This window comes from Rhincodon typus, chromosome 26, assembly GCF_021869965.1.
Source record: "Rhincodon typus isolate 14 chromosome 26, sRhiTyp1.1, whole genome shotgun sequence".
In the NCBI taxonomy this organism is placed as follows: domain Eukaryota; kingdom Metazoa; phylum Chordata; class Chondrichthyes; order Orectolobiformes; family Rhincodontidae; genus Rhincodon; species Rhincodon typus.
The window spans coordinates 30955738-30973727 of NC_063357.1; the positions used below are offsets into that span (position 1 = coordinate 30955738).

General features: G+C 39.9%; 1 protein-coding gene across 6 annotated transcripts in view; it reads left to right on the forward strand.

Moving 5' to 3' along the window:
- The window catches only part of mtmr4 (myotubularin related protein 4), a 141868-nt gene that overhangs the window by 50165 nt on the left and 73713 nt on the right, over window positions 1-17990 (forward strand). For all 6 annotated transcript variants that reach the window (XM_048612531.1, XM_048612530.1, XM_048612534.1 and 3 more), the window contains exon 2: window positions 9538-9609. In XM_048612531.1, coding sequence (XP_048468488.1) covers window positions 9595-9609 — 15 coding nt within the window. In that variant the 5' untranslated portion in view covers window positions 9538-9594. The remainder of the gene's footprint in view (window positions 1-9537; window positions 9610-17990) is intronic.

Here is a 17990-nt window from a genome sequence, read left to right on the forward strand (position 1 = left end):
GCATCCCATCCAGACCCGTCCCTGTAACCCTGCATTTCCCATGGCTAATGCACCTAATCTACACATCCCTGAACACTGTGGGCAATTTAGCATGGCCAGTCCACCTAACTTGCACATCTTTGGACTGTGGGAGGAAACTGGAGCACCTGGCAGAAAGCCCCACATAGTTGCCTGAGATTGGAGTGGAACCCAGGACCCTGGGGCTGTGAGGCAGCAGTGCTAACCACTGAGCCACCATGCAGCTCCAACACTTGGAGAAACCATGATTAACCAAGAGTAGTCAGTATGGCTTTGTCAATGGGAGATCACGTCTATCAAATTTTGAGTTGACAGTGTGTTTGGATGAAAGTAGTACAGTCTACATCATCTTCAGTCAGGCTTTTGACAAGTTGGTGAGGGGGAAGTAGGTCAAGAAGAGCCCTTGAGATCCAGGGCAATTTGGCAAATTCGATTCAAAATTGGCTTAGCAGGAGGAAAAGAATGCTGGTTGAAGATTGGTTTTCAGCCACAAAACCAATGTCAGTGGCATTGTGTAGGGTTTGATATTAGGTCCCTTGCTGTTTGTAATGTACATTAGTGATTTAGACAGAAGTGTAAGTTTTTATTGGTAAGGTCACGGATGACATGAAAATTGTGGTAAATAGCAAGGAGGAAAGCTGTATACTGCAGGAAGATTAGGCAAGTTGGTCATGTGGGCAGAACAGTGGATGGAATTTAATTCTAAAAAAATGTGACCTGATGCATTTTGGGAGGACTAACCAGGGAAAAGGAGTGCATGATGAATTGTAGGACCCAGGGAAGTACTGATGATCAGCGGTGAGTAAGATGGTTAGAAGACATTTAGCGCACTTGCCTTTGTAATGAGGCATTGAATACAAGTGCAGAGAGGTTATGATGGAGTTCTACAGAATGTTGTTTAGGCCAAAACTGGAGTGGTATACACAGTTCTGGTTGTCACGCTATAGTAAGGATGTGATTGCACTGGAGTGGGTGCAGGGAGAGTTCACAATGATGTTGTCCAGGCTAGATCCTTTCAGCTATGAAGAGTGAGACACACAGTGTAATAAACAACACCCTCACTGGAATTAGATTCACCAGAGAAGAGAAGAAGAACAAACAGCTCCCATTCCTAGATGTCATGGTAGAGCGCAGACCAAATGGGGAATTCCTAACAAAGGTACACGGGAAAGCCACACACACTGACCAAGTACTGAATTTCGACAGCAACCACCCTAACACACACAAACGTAGTTGCGTGAGAATATTATTTAAATGGGCAACAACACACTGCAGCAGCAGAGCGACACCAGGAAGAAGAAGAGTACCTCTTCCAGGTATTCGAAGACAATGGATATCCGAAAAACTGGGTCAGAAGATGCCGATTACCCCAATGATACCAGGAAGACCCTACACACCCCGACACACTCATCATGCTACCTTATATCAGGAACACATCTGAACTGACCACAAGACTCCTACGACCACTGGGCATCAGAGTAGCGCACAAACCCACATCAACCCTATGACCGCTGCTTACCCGAACCAAAGATCCACTACCCGCTATCGACAGGACCAGTGTCATATACGAGATTCCCATTAGAGACTGTGACAAACACTACATCGGACAAACAGGAAGGAAATTAACAACAAGGGTACACGAACATCAATTGCCTACAAAAGACACTACCAATACTCTCTCATCTCTATCCGCGTGGATAAGGAGAACCACTAATTCACTGGGAAAACAACAAGATCTCGGGACAAGCAAAGCAAAGACCAGCATGGGAATTTCTAGAAGCCTGGTACTCCACGAAGAAAGCCATCGACAGACACACAGAGATCGACCCATATACACTCACTTCCGGTTTCCTTCGTAATGGAGGTAATCCAGCTCAATGGATACTAGAGTTTAAATAACAGGCGGGAAAACAACAGCACTTCATCGGAGGCTGCACTGATGTTACCCAGCAGGGTAATGAAACGTCTGCGGAACAACAAACCAGCTCGGCGAGCTAGCCAACCACAACATCCACAACCTGAGCTACAAATCTACTCTCAAACCTTAGAGTGACTACATGGATTAGGGTTGTTTTCCTTGAAAACTGAGGGTGGGGTAGTTGAAAATTGTTTAAGATGTATAAAATTATGCGGGGCATAAATAGGAAGAAACTTTTTTCCCCTTTTAGAGGGCACTAATACTAATGGTCATAGATTTAACGTAAGGGGCAGGAGCTTTAGAGGGAATTTAAGGAGAAATCTTTTCAGCCAAAGTGGTTGTTATCTGGAATTCATTTGCCTGAAAGAGTGGTAGAGGCAGGGACCATTATAACATTGCAAGTCGTACTTAAATGAGCATTTGTAATGGCCTTGCATTCAATTGCTTGGAAATGGAATTAGTGTAGATAGTTGCTTGGTGACTGTCGTGCACATGATGGGCTGAAGGGTCTCTTTGTGTGTAAAACTGTGATAGTGAAATATTTTTATAATAATGAGGAAAATGACAAAGAATACTCTTGTATACTGAAGTCAGATCTACCAAACTTAGGCATGTGGTATAATGAGCAAAACAGCTTTGTTTTTTTCCTCACAGTTGTCTCAATCTCCACAGAGCAGGCAGGAAAACCCACTCCCAAGAGTCAATTAGTTTTACTGTACCCAGTACAGCAAAGAGTTGTGTCAAATTAATGCAGACCACTTTCTGCCTGATTTTTCTTCCCTGTGGTAGTTGTACTCAGTGGTCCTTATGTTACTACTATTTAGGAATACTATTGTTGGACGAATAATCATGGTGGTGAATAAAGATTTGCCTCTGTTTCCTCATAATCTGTAAATTTACACTTCCTCCTGCCTGCACTGTCTCTTTGCTCAAATCGAGACTCATTATAGTTTTACAATTAATTCATTTCTCAGTATCTTTTGAAGTTTGAACCTTGGGCATTTTCAATTCCCTTGTTCTTTCCTTCTGCAGTCTTCATGTTTTACAAAATCCAAGTTTGTTTGCACCTGAGCATGGTTTTCAGCCCTTCAACTTGTTTGCAATTTGATTATTGCTTTTCCTTTGTCCATTTGCAAGAAAAGACGAATTACTGTTGAAGTGGGTTCATCACTCTTGCCACGAAACCAGAAAGATAGCTAGAAATCATGTTTCAGAGACCAAGTAATTTTAGTATTGAATTTCTGTCTTGAATTGTACAAGAATCTGAATCTTTCCAACTGAATAAGAAATGAGAGCAGACTCTGCTGCTGGAGTTCACATGACTGTTGAAAGTGGATGATGATGTTAGTGGTTTAAACCCTTCCGATAAGGAGCTTTATCGGGGCAAGAGTGACTAGTAGAGCAAGTATGTCATTGTTTAGGGTGATGTAACGTACTGATCTTTTTTCCTTGAATAGCTTTTCAGGTTTCAGTACCAAGCAGATCTGCTTTATAACCCCTCTGCATTGGAGTCATGTATTGTGAACACTTCTGTCATGTTGAATCTCAAGTTTTAGTTTAATAATACCATTCCTCAAAGATTCTACATCTAAACCTAGAAAAATACCTTTTTTTTTGCTGAAAATCAGAACCAAATTGTCAAAAGATTTTATAAAAGGAGAACAATTGCTTGGTGAAATGTTTGAGCTACATGAACTGTAAAAGACAGCAAACAGTAATATATTCTGTTCTTCCAAACTTAGTCCATATCTTTAAGGAACAAATTAATTTGTAACAACAAGATGAAGAAATGCCAGTAGGCCAGATGGGGCTCCTGTTCTGTTTCATATGTAACAAGCTTAGCATTGAGTGTGGTGGGAGCAGTTTGTGGAGATAGCCTAAGGGCATTGCACAATGAAGCATATTGGCTTAATTGTACTCTTTGAGCTAGATTCAATTCAAAACAGCACAGGAAAGGCCCTTTGGTCAACCAAGCCTGCACCGATTCCTAATCCTCATATGGATCTGCTACTTATTGCCCACGCACAATTTCTATCCCTCTGTTCAACTCCCATTTGTGTCTTATCAAGATATGCCTTAAATGTTGCTAATGTGCTTGCTTCCAGCACCTCTACTGACAGCACGTTCCATCAACTTTTGAACTTCATGCAATATTTCAAAAGTTTTATACAGCTGTAAAGTAACTTGCCAACTTTTATTTTCAAAACACCAGCCAATGAAACAAGCATGTTGTATGCTGTCTTGGCCACCTTATCCACCTGTGTTGCGTCTTTGAGGGATCTGTACGCACAGATAACTCTGTCACTGCTCCTAAGGGTTCTGCCATTTATTGTATAATTCACACCTGAATTTTATCTTCCAAAATGCATCACCTCCCATTTACCTGGATTAAACTCCGTCTGCCATTTTTCTGGCCAAGTCTATCTATATCATGCTGTATCCTTTGACAATCCTCCTCACTATCTGCAACTCCGCCAATTTTGGTGTCATCCAGTCTAACTAATTAGACCACATACATTTTCTTCTAGATCATTTTTATATCTATATATTACAACAAAGGTCTGAGCACTGATCCCTGCGGAACACCACCTGTTACTGATCTTCACTCTGATCAAGCCAGTTTCCATCTAGCCAGCTCACCCCAGATCCTATGAGACTGTACCTTCTGTACCAGCATGCCATGAGGTATCTTTATAAATGCCTTACTAAAGTCCATGTAGACAACATCCACGGTACTCCTCATCAAGCATTCTTGTCACCTCCTTAAAAAACATAATCAGATTGGTGAGACGTGATCTTCCCCACACACACCAATGCTGCTTATCTCCAACAAGTCCATTCACTTCCAAATTTGAATTAATCCATTCTCTCGTTATCTTCTCCAACAACTTCCCTACCACACATCTGGCTCACTGGCGTGTAATTACCTGAATTATCTCTCTTTTCTTCCTTAAACAAAGGATCAACATTGGCTATTCTCTAGTCCTTTGGAATCTCACCCGAGGCCAAAGAGGATGCAAAGATATCTGTTAAGGCCCCAGCTATTTCCTCCCTTCCTCCCACCGTCCCTGGGATAGATCCTGTCTGGCCCTAGGGACTTATCTATCTTAATGTATTTCAAAACCCCCAACACTTTCTCGCACATTATATTGACCTGCCTGAGAGTATTCACACACCTTTCCCCAACCTCATCCTCATGTCCCACTCTCTCTCTCTGGTGAATACTGATGTAAAGTACTCATTAAGGATCTCACCCTTTTTCTGCGCTGCACACCTGGCCAACTCAAGGATAAAGGAGAGAGGTTTTCTCTTTCCCGAGCTACAGTCTTGCTAATATATGTATAAAATGCCTTGGGATTCTCCTTAACCCTGCTGGTCAAGAACATTTCATGGCCCCTTTTAGCCCTCCTAATTCCCTGTTTGAGCACCATCCTACTTGCTCTATATTCTTTCAAGGACTTTGTTTTTAGTTGCCTAGACCTTGGGTATGCTTCTTTTTTTTTTGACTAAGCTGATAATTTCCCCTGTCATCAAAGGTTCTTGAATCCTGCCATTCCTGTCCTTGATTTTCACAGGAACTTGCCAGTTGTGCACTCTAATCAACTGGTCTTTAAAAGACTCCCATGTCAGATGTGGATTTACCCTCAAATAGTCACTCCCAATCCACATTATCCAATTCTTGCCTAATTCAGTTATAGTTGGCCTTTCCCCAGTTTAACACTTTCATCTGAGGTCCGTTCTTGTCCTTATCCATAAGTATCCAAAAACTTACAGAATTTTGGTGACTATTCCCAAAATTCTCCTCCACCAAAACTTTGATCACCTGACTGGACTCATTTCCCAATATCAGGTCTGGTATGGCCCCCTCCCTCGTTGTACTATCAAAAAATTCTCCTGACACCTAACAAATTGCTCCCCATCCAAATCCCTGACACTAAGGAAGTCCCAGTCAATATGGGGGAAGTTAAAATCACCCATCACAACAATCCTGTTATTTTCACATCTTTCCAGAATCTGACTATATATCTCTTCCTCTATCTCCCAGTGGCAGCTGGGAGGTCTGTAGCACATTCCCAGCATTGTGATTGCACCTTTCCTTTTCCTGAGCTTTACCCATAATGCCTTGCTGCAAGATTGATCCAGGGTGTCCTCCCTAACCAGTAATGCAACTCTGCAAACATTTTTGCTGCCGACTGTGTCTCATCTAAAACGTCAATATCCAGAACGTTAAGCTGCCAATCCTGTCCCTGTTTCAACCATATTTCTGTGATGATAACGCCACCATAATTGCATGCATTAGTCCAGGCTCTAAGTTAATCTGTCTTACCTGTCATACTACTTGTATTGAAGTAGATACAATCCAAGCCTCCAGTTCCGCTGAGCTCAGCAACCTCTCCCTGATTGCTTCTCCTCTTAGCTACATTTGCCTTAGACTCGAGCTGTTCCCCAGTCTCTACACTTAGTGACTTGCACCCCCTGCCACTCTAGTTTCAGCCCTCCCAAGAAACACTATAGAACCTTCCCTGGAAGACATTCCTATGATCCAAATATCTGTAGTACTCCTCCATACACCAGCTCTTTAGCTACGTGTTTGATTGTTCTGGCTCTTGTTCCTAGCCTCAGCACGTCGCACAGGGAGTAATTCTGAGATTAGTACCCTAGAGGTCCTGCTTTTTATGTCATTGTGCCAATTTGGACAATACTTGTTTGACAGGGGCCATGGTGAAGGGGCTTCCTGCACTGACTGCCTGCCTGTCTAGTGGTCGCCCATCTATCTTCCTGTACCTTGGGTGTGACCATGTTTCTATATCTGCCATCTATGACACTTTCTACCATTTGCAAGCTCCTTACTGTCTCCAGCTGCTCAAGACGATCCATTTGTTTGGTGAACAGCTGAAGCTGGGTACACTTCCTGCAATTGACCACGTCTCACAGGCAGGACACAAAGCCCCACCAACTGACATGACTTACCTGCTGTCGGCTGTTAGATTACAAGTTAAATTTTAATTAGCTACATAAAAATGATTTGTTAATCTCTCAAATCACTCTTTCCCCCCCCCTCCCCCCAACCCCCCATTATCTGAAACCCTTGTACTAACCCTTTAAAAAGACTGAGACATGCTTACCCTGCATTGCAGTCATATTACTTCACCTGTAGCACAAAATGATTACTGTACCCCTTTTGCACTGTTTTATACCAAGTTCACGTACTGCTCACTGACTGCTTAATGCTGAATTCTGTCCAGTCTATTTCACAGCAAATCTGACTCACTGCACACTGCTCCCAGTCTGCTTCACAGTGGTGCTGACTGCTGTGCACTCGTTGCAAGATTATAAAAGTTTGATTTCTGATGGCCCTTGTTATATAGGGAATATGGCAATTGGTTGAAGTGACATGAATACCAATGTAGAATCTGTTTTATAAACTGGCTTGTAAGATATGAATAGTAAGAAACAGAAAACCCAAAAGCTGTAAGATCTTAGTTTCTGTGTTACGTTCCTGAGCTGTTTAATTTCCATACTACTTTGCATTCCACAAGATGTATTGATATTCTAAAATTGGCAATTACCATTACATGTGTTAGAGAGTAGGTTAAGTAGTAAAAATCGAGCTTGAAATATTACCAAAATAAAGCAACATTAATAGAATATTTCACACAAATTTTTGTGCCTGTGTTTATTAATTCTGCCCTGGAATTGTTTAGACTCTGAGGCTGACCTTCATTGTAAATGAATACTGATTTTCATTGTACAGTGGTTGTATTAGTCCCTGCACGCGTACTGCCATGTGGTAATTTCGGTTTATTCCTGCTGATCTCAATGTTTAGTTGATCCTTGATTGGCTAAGTGCAGCCAGTAGTAGGGAGATTGGGACGTAGGTTATTGTGAGCTAGGCTATCGTACTGTCTCCCACAAGAGAGCTCTTTTGGATGCTTGCAATTAAACAAAATGATCAAAATTTGAGTGTCCAGGGCTGGATTTTAAACAGCATAGGCTGTAATGGTAGAGGTAAGCAAAATTTTACCGAAACCTGTGGCCTGAGTTTCTTTTTAAAGAAAAGTGTAAATTTCAGCAGGTTACTTGTAATAAAGAGGTAAGTATTTTGAAAAGTAGTTTCTTGATGGATGACAAAGGTTTTAGGGAAATAAAAACTGCACTACATGGTTGCAAAATAATGAGAATTGATAATGTTTAAGTATGACCTGATACCTAGACATTGCTTCTAGTTTGGAAACTGTTGAAAGCTATGCAAGTGAACTGCAAATTCATCTGAAATAGAAGATATGTTGACTGAAGTGCATTTATGAATGAGAGGTACTCTAGCCAATTAGTTCATGGTTACTCTCAACATATGATTGAGTGCCGCAATTTTTCCCTTTCGTTCTGTGTCCTTTTCCCCGAATTGCCATCACAGCTAAGATCAAATTCACACCAGGCCATTGGTTTCCTGTCATCGGGAAGCTTCAATGTCAAACAGAAATTGCTAGAAAATTCAACAGGTCTGGCAGCATCTATGGAGAGAAAGCAGAGTTCATTTCTCAGGTCCATCTTCAAGGATTACTGGACCTAAAATGTTAACTTTGCTTTCTTTCTGCAGATGCTGTCAGATCTGCTGAGTTTTTTCCTGCTAATTTCTGTGTTTCTGATTTCCTGAATCTGCCGTTTTATTTAAACTTCAGTGTCAATGGTATTTGAGGCTGAGATGCTAACTTGTGGTTTATCGATAGTTCAGTAGAGTGCTTTGAGATGAAGGAAAGTAGTTTTGTGTTTTGATAGATTATTAATTTTTGTTTATAGGCTTGTTTTGATGTTCTCTGAAGGGCCTGAGCTATTGATGCAGTGTTGATCAACTTCACTAGCTTAATGGTTGGTTGAGGCTGTAAGCACTGATATAGCTATACTACACCAGGTATAACACCTTCAGAGATCAAGGAAGGAAATATAATATGCCAAAGCAAACAGTAATCTATCTATACAGCATTCTCAATACAAAACCTCATAAAATTGAGGTGGAATTGGAGAAGTAAATGTGCGTGCAAGACAATAGTGGGCAGAGACGTATTGAAACATGAGTGAAAGAAAAGTCCCAGAGTGGTGAAGGCTCTGACAAAAATGGTAGATGTGGGGAGAGATAATGTTCAGTCTGCTAAAGGTGAGAAAGCACAAGGTATCAACAAGGTTGGAAGGGATTCCAGAAGGATGAAGGCGAGGGGATTGGTTGGATATATTGAATGAAGGTTTTGACTGAAGGACATGAATTTATCTAGGATAAAATTTGAGTAGGACTTTGTGCCAGATCTAATGTGTTTGGCTGAAATGCATTTTTGAAGGCTAGAGCTTAGGAGGTTGATCAGTAATCTACAGAAAATTTGAGGTCAACCATTTCAAATTCTTTGGACATTATTTGCTTGCTCTTTTGTACTCTGTTAACTTGTTAGTGTCTTGTGATAAGCACAGATGAAGTATGAGGGAAAGATTGGCATTGTTGAGAATAAAATTATGGATTTGGATTTTTTTTTTCCAATTACTACAAACCAATTGCTTCTGCAGAGCTGAGGATGAACTGCTAACATTGTTTTGCTTTGTTTTTATTCACCAAGGTGCTGTTCAGAGTGAACGAGAAACCACTACTATCCTGACGTAAGGGGGCTAAGACCATGGGAACAGAGACAGTAAGTTACTAATATTCTTAAGTTCTTAATTTTTTTCAATTTTTTTTTTTGTTTTTTTGTTTCTGAAATTTGGCTTGATTAGCACACCACTTTTTCTAGGGATGGGTAATGCTTTTCTACTGAACTTGGAAATAACATTTTGCCTTCACTTTCTCTGGTTTAATACTTCTGTTCACAATGATGTGGGTACGTGATATTACCTTCTCCACCTAGGGTAGAAATTTGTCTATTCTTACCTCCATGGCTGATTTACTGGGAATACCAGTATTTGTTCTATTCCAGAAAACAAATTGAAAGATAGAACCAGAACCAATCTTTGCATACACCTATATTAATTTGTACACGTTATAAGCTTTCTGCTCCTAATCTAAAAATCACTTTTTGTCTTGATCTATTAATAAAGCCAAAAGTTAATGTCCATCACCAGCAAACAATTAAACAAAATTAATATAGAATTAGGAATATTGCTCCCTTCTATCTGCTCCAGCACATTAGATCTGTGCTATGATGACCAAAACTGACAACACTCTCATCTGACAAGTACCGCGCGAAATAGTCGTTTGGTTGTACAGAGCTTGCGTTGCTGGGGGGAAGAAAAATGAATTGTTTGTACAAAATGAAAACAAGAATACTAAGTGGAAAAACAACTTTTATATTGCACAAGAGCAGAGTGGTAATTTGTTGCCATGTGCACTTTGGCAGACACGTTACTATGGAGGATACACTTACTGGTTTTGAATAACCATTAACTTCCAGGCTTTATTTCAATGTTAAACCAGTTAGATTGACTCTGGAGCGTTACCCTGAGAAATGAACCTGTAAATGACTGTCACCTGTTTTGTTGAGTTGAAACAGGCACGCTGTGCAAACGTATTCTTACTGTCTGCAAAGAACAGGGCCGTCTGTATCAACACATCTATTCTCCAGTGCATGCAATATGACATAACGCCAACACTGAAATTCATATCAGATTACTAATTTGTGATAGGCAGAATTTTTTAACAACTTGTTTGTGTAACTTCCATTGACTTGTCTGGTTCTCTGACTACATATTCCAATGTTCTGTTCGCATTTAGTTGTTTCCTCAAATTGTCTTGACATTGACTACTGTTCATATGTTAATTTAATTGTAATAATGTACTTGTGCATGTTTTTGCAGCAAAAAATAGTTTATATTTATCAGTAGAGGGATGCCTGAATCTTCAACTCTACAAAACAGTGTATTTTTAAAAAAAACTCCATAATTTGATTTCAAGCACTGATTCACAAACCATGTTTATTTGATGGAACAGCTGCAAGATTTGTTGGAGTTTGAATAATGAAATGCTTTAATACTGTTGAGACTGATGAAAGGGATGGATGTTGGAAAATCTGATATAATAGAAAAGTACTCAATTTGGAAAGTAGTTTTTTATTGTTCACTGGTTGAGTGCGTCATTGGCTAGGCAGCAACTGAGAGTCAACCACATTGCTGTGGCTCTGAAGTCACATGTAGGCCAGACTGGGTCAGGATGGCAGTTTCCTTCCCAAAAGGACATTAGTGAACCAGATGGGTTTTTCCAACAATCAACAATGGATTCATAGTCTTCATTAGACTCTTAATTCCAGATATTTATTGAATTCAGATTCAATCGTCTGCCAAGGCAGGATTCAAACCTGGGTCCCCAGAATGTTAACTGGGTCTCTTGATTAACAGTCCCGCAATAATACCACTAGACATTACCTCTCCCTAAAGTAATCTAAGAATAATTTCAAACCTTAAATTGAATGAAGGACAGATGTAAATGAAATGCAAGAGCCAATGTTAGATTAAAAAGGCAGAGCAGCAGAAATTGGAAGGTGGATAAAGAACCTTATGCAAAATTAACTGGATGCTTTCCTACTGAAGTTAATAGGCTGGTCAAAAATATTTTTTAAAACGCGTAAAGATTCTATGATTAAACTTTTCCACAGAAGTCAAACCTAATTCTTCTGAACTTTTAAATCTATCTAACAATATTCTTAACTGTGACAGTATATGACAGTTCAAGGAATGCCCATATTGTCTTTTCTGTTTTATCCTATATGTAGCATTTTATAGCTTTCAGCATTCAACTTCAGTTATCGTTGTTCTGTTGTTTACATATCGTGTCCAGTTAATTTTGTAACCTGAGATGCTTTGTCTGATTCTACTGTATCTACTAGTTCGGTAATCATCTGTAAATGTCACTCGTCTAATAATCCAGAAGCTCAGACTAACGCAATGGGGCATCGTTCAAATCTCACTAAGGCAGCAAGTAGAATTTAAATTGAATCCATTAATAAAAGTCTGGAATTAAAAGCTCATTTCAGTTGCATTACTGTGTTGCCATCAGTTGATATAAAAGCCTTTCTGTTTCACTGATGTCCTTTAGGGAAGTATATCTGTTGTTTTTGCTGGTCTGGTGTACAAGAGATGTCAACCATGGGGTTGACTCTTAATTGTGCTCTGAAATGGCTGAGTAATCCATTCAGTTGTATCCAACCTCTACGTAAGTCAAAAAGGAATAAAACTAAATGGACTATCTGCCATTGAAGAAATGGGAACCTGAGACAAAATTTCATAGGCAAAAACCAAAATAGTTATGGGAAGTAGAAAAGTTGTAAACAAACATGAAAGGAAGCAGAAATGCCAACATCAAGTAAGATTCAAAATACAGAATAATGTTAACTCAGAATTGAAGGCGCCCCAACTGCATGGAGGTAGCATTTGCAGCAAGGTAGGTGAATTGATGGCACAAATTGAGGTAAACAGTCATGATTTAATTCCCATCATGGAGATATGACTACAGGGTGACCAAAGGTGGAAACTCCATAATCATGGATATTTGACATTTAAGATGGATGACCAAACAGTAAAAGATTGGGCGATAATGAATGCGATCAATACATTAGTGAGAGAAGATTTTGGATAACAGCAAGGGGCAGGAAAAATTTGTAGAAAAATTTTAATGGCTGCCAGACAATCCTAATTTAGGGCACAGTTTAATAGGGAAAATTAGAGGTGTACTTAATGAGGGTGATGCAGTAATCGTGGGTGACTTCAATCTAGACATAGACTGGGTAAATCTAATGAGCACCAATGCTGTAGAGGGCAAATAACTAGAATGTACATGACATGGTTTTCTACAGCAGTATTTTGAGGAATGAATTAGGAAACTGGCTGTTTTTGATCTTGTATTATGGAATGAGAAAGGACAAATGAATAGAATTATTAGGGTAGAGGGAGCACAATATGACTTTTAAACGAGCACTGTTTGCAAAATAGTGATCCAAGGGAGTGGTGAGAATGAGAAACTGGAATAAATTAGTATTTATGAAATAAAAGCAACACTCGCCAAATTAATCTGACACTTGACAAATCTCTGGAACCTGATACTGTACATCTGCAGTGCTGAAAGAGGTGGCTGTTTACATAGTGGACATATTGCGATCATCTTGTAAAGTTGCATTCATTCTAGAATGGTGTCCACAGATTGTAATGGTGCAAATGAAACCCAGCTCTCTTTAAGGAAGGCGAGAGAAAATTGGGAACAGTTTCTGATGTCTAATGGGGAAAGTACTAAATCTATTAAAATGGATGTGGAAGCTGAATGCTTAGAAATATAATTAACTGGGCAGAGTCAACCTAGATTTATGAAAGGAAAATAATGTTTGACAAACCTATTTGAGCTAGCCAAGGATGTTTCAAAGTAAAATAGATGGGAGGGAGCCAGTAGATGTGATAGATTTTAATTTTTTTAGAAGGTTTTGAAACCGTCCCACACCAATTAACAACTCGAACATGTAGGTTAGGGGTAATGTGCTAGCACGGAAGGAGAAGAATGGTTAACAGAAAGAGAAACAGCTGAAATAAATTGTCCTTCTCAGATTGGCAGGCTGTGACAAGTGGGGTACCATAAGATCTTGGGCCTGAGCTGTTCACCATCTATCTCAGTGATTTTGAGGGGCCAAATGCAGTGTTTGTACAGGGCACAAACTGGATGGGAATATGTGAGGAGTGTGGAAAGAGCTTTCAAGGAGATTAGGACAGGCTGAGTGAGTAACCAAGAATTTGGCAGATTGAATATAAAGTGGATAGATTTGAAGTAATCCACTTTGTTAGAAAGCAGAGGTGCAGAGTATCTCTTAAATCGTGAGAGATTGGGAAGCATTGACTCCGAAGTGATTGAGGTGCCCTTGTTCATCAGTTACTGAAAGCTAAAACGCAAGTGCAGAATGCAATTAGGAGGCAAAATACCAATTTTTGACATGGTGCAAGAGGGTTTATGTCCCACAGTAGCAAAGTCTTACTTCAATTATATAGACTCTTGGTGAGACTTAGTTTAGTTTTGGTCCCCTTAGCTGGAGAAAGATATACTTGCCATTAAAGGGAGTGCAATGGAGTTTCACCAGATTAATTCCTAGAATGACTGGACCGTTCTGTGAAACTTGTAAAATTCTTAAAGGGCTTGTTAAGATGGATGTTTTCCCTAGTCTTGGAGTTTAGGGAAGGTGTCACAAATCAGGGGACGTGGTCTCGGGCAAAAAGCAAACCATCTAAGACTGAGATGAAGTTTTCTTCAGTCAAAAGATAGTGAATCTTTCTAGCCCGCAGGGCTGTATAAGCTATGTTGTTGAGTATGTTTAAGATAGAGATTGATAGATTGCAAGGTACTGATAACTGCAAAGGATTTGGAGGGAGCATGGGAAAATGCTTTTGAGGTAGGTCATCAGCCATGATCTAGAGTGGCAGTGGACTTGAGGGGTGAATGGCCTGCTGCTGTGTTTCTATGCATCCTTCTAGGAACTAGAACTACAATCGCACATTCAGTGCTGTCAACAAGAGTCTATACAATTGAAGTAAGACCTTGCTACTGTGGCACATAAATCCTCTTGCACCATGTCAAAGTCGTCCTTACTAATTTAAAAGCAAGATACCACAGATGCTGGAAATTGGAAACTTAGGTCTGGCAGAAACAGTTAACATTCCATGTCCAATATGACTCTTCAAAACTGAAGAAGAGAGATATCAGATTCAAAACTGTGTCCCTCTCCCCAGATGCTAGCAGACTAGCTGAGTTTCTCTAGCACTTTGTTTTTATTTCCTCTTTGCTAATGTCTGGGGACAAAATTGAGAGAGTAGTCCCACAGACGTGACAAAAAAAAAGTCCCACCCAGTGAAACTCATTGAATCTTACCTTGCAGCCACTGTCCCAGACATCACTATCACCACCTGTACCATCTCTGCCAATGGGACAGAGGTATACAGTTCTGTGGGTGTTTCTTTGGGATTCCTCAATATCCCTCCTGCCACCATTGACGAATGAATGATGGTAGATATTTTAACAACTAGCAGGAGCAGAAGTCTCTATGAATATCGCCATATTCAATTACCGGAATATCAGTCATATCAGTAAAAAAGTTGAGGCTGAGGCATTTGCACCTACCTTCATCCTGAAATGCTGAATGAATGATTCACTTGGTGTCCTGCTGAGATCCTGAGCATTACAGATACCAATTTAATAACTTTTTAATATCATGAAAGAGTTGAAGGCACTGGATACTGCACTGGCTCTGGTCCCTTACTACATCCTAGGGACTGAAGATTTACATACTTAACCAAGCTATTTCAATGAAGCTACACCTCTGATAATTACCTGACAGTGTGAAAAATTACCCAAGTATGTCCTGTCCGCAGAAAGCAGAACAAATCTAATCTGTTCACATCCTGCCCCACCCGTCTCCTGTCAGTCATCGGCAAAGTGATGTAAAGGATTGTCAACAGTTCTATCAAGCAGCACTTAACAAAGAATGATCTCACTTATGCTGAGTTTGTATTCCCTTCATATCACTAAGCTTCTGACTTTATTATAGCCTTGCTCTCAAATTGGACAAAGGGACTGAATTTGAAGTGAACAAAAACAGAAGCTGCTGCAAAAGCTCAGCAGGTCTGGCAGCATCTGTGAAGAAAAAAATCAGTTAAAGTTTTGGGTCTAATGACCCTTCCTCAGAATTGAGCTTGAAGTGAGGTTAGATTGACTGTAAGTGCTCTTTTGATCAAGTTTGGTATTAAGGGCCCTGAGCAAAACTGACTATTAGAACCTGGAAATCTTCATTGGTTAGAGTAATACCCAGTACAAAAGAAATTTTGCTGTAATTAGTAGGAGTTAATCTTCTCGGTTCTAGATCATCACTGCAGGACTACCTCAAAGATATTTTTTAATCAACCTGTTCAGAAATGGTATTATGCGCCATTAAAGCAGTTGGGACATAAACCTAAGCCTCTGAGCTGAGGTAGGAACTTTCTCAGACTTTTGTTTTTTTTTAATCAATCTGTCCAGGGATGTCATGACACCCTCTGGAGCAGGTGTGTCTTGAATCCGGGCCTCCGAGCTAGAGATAGGGACACAAACCCTAACTTTCTCAGTGTAATGTCCTAGATTCAACAATCTTTATCAATGATCTTCTTTCCAGTTTTACGGTCTTGTGGTAATGTTTGCTACTGATTGCATGATGTTCAGCACCATTCGCAGCTCTTCATATACTGCAGAATTCTCTGAATATATACAGCAAGACCAGGACAACATCCAAGCTTGGGCTGACACGTGGCAAGTCACATTTTCATGACACAAGTGACAGGCAGTGACCGTCGCCAACAAGGGGGAACCTAACAATCTCCCCATGACACTGATTGAGGTTAACATCATTGAATTTCCCATGATAATCATTCTAGGAGTTACCATTGACAAGAACCTGAACTGAACCAGCATTTATATTCTGTGGCTACAGGAACAATAACTATGAATAAGTTATGTGACTGCCCAAAGCCTGTCCACCATCTACAAGCGCATATCACTTGCCTGGATGAGTACATCTCTCACATTCAGGCCAAAGTTTCTGTTGTCCCATTTTCAGTTTCAAATCTTGAGTGCTCTTTGTATTATACTGTCACTAGAATTTTTGTTGTTTACTTTGCCTTCTACAAACAATTCCAGGATATTCTACACTTTACTTGATGTCATCTCATGCAAGTGGTTCAATGCTTGACTGTTCTCTGGCTCTTCCTGGATTGATATGGATCAAATCCTCACCTGCATTCAGTGTCAGAGCTATTGGGAGTCACATGATTCAGTGTTGGAGAAGGTATCATAATTGGCAGAATGGCAAAAGAGAAGAAAGTATTTGACAATGCAGAGGCAGGGTTAACTATTGGCAGAACAACAAAGGAGAAGTAACTGACAATGGAAGTAGAGTGGAAATGGTGACATTGGCTCTGTGCTGCACAATATTGACTGAACCTGATGTGTGTCTTTGCATTTGGTACTTTCTGGAAAAGGTACACATTGTTAAATTAAATTTAAATGTATTAGTCATAATAGTCATTGGAAACTTTCATTTCCAAACAGTGAATATCTGTTAAGGCCCTGGATATATTCCATGGGGCATTTTCTGTTAATTTACCCAACTTAATAATTTTCACAGGCTTGAAAAATGATTTTGAAAATTGATCAAACAATTCAACAAACACTGCAGAAATGAGCATATTGTGAAAGTTGCAATTTTGACCCCAAAGCTCTGCACCCAGGTTGACTATTGGTTGGCTAGATAACTGGTGACTGTCATGAAAAATTTAATCTTGTGAATATCAGTGAAAGTTATATTGAGAGGACAATTACTTATTTACTTAAGTAACTCTGCATTTTTCATTTTTTTATGGGATGAGAGTTGCCAACAAGACGAGTATTCATTGCTAATTCCTAAGTGCCCTTTGAACTGAGTGGCTTGCTAGGTCATTGCAGGGGGCACATCGGAGTCAACACACTACTGGCCTGGATTCACTTGTACGCTAGATCGAGTAAGGATGTAGATTTCCTTCCCTAAAGAACATTAGTGAATGGGTTTTTATGACCATCAGTAATTGTAATGGCGACAATGATACTGAGACTAAATTCAGTTTAAGAATTATTAATTGATTTTTAAATTACACCAGCTGCCATTGGTAGGATTTGAACCCACATCCACAGAGCATTAGCCTAGGTCTCTGGATTACAAATCCAGTGATGTTACTGTTACGCCACCAACTCACCTGATTTATCCTGCACATTCCAGTTATCTGTAGTTATAATGCTGGGTGACTGTTGGCAGTCTTAAAGTTTGAGTTACTCCACTGCATGGAAACAATACTTGGCTCTAAACCTGTATTTGTTGGATATTAGGTGAAAGCTATTGTCACATTAATCTTTCGATGAGTTCAAGCTCTATACTTGGAGAGGCAAAGATACTGAGCATTGCTTTGTTGGGTTGAGATTGTGTCTGACAAGTTTGATAGAGTTTATCAAGTTGGTGATCAAGTTGGTGATCAAGTTGGTGATCAAGTTGGT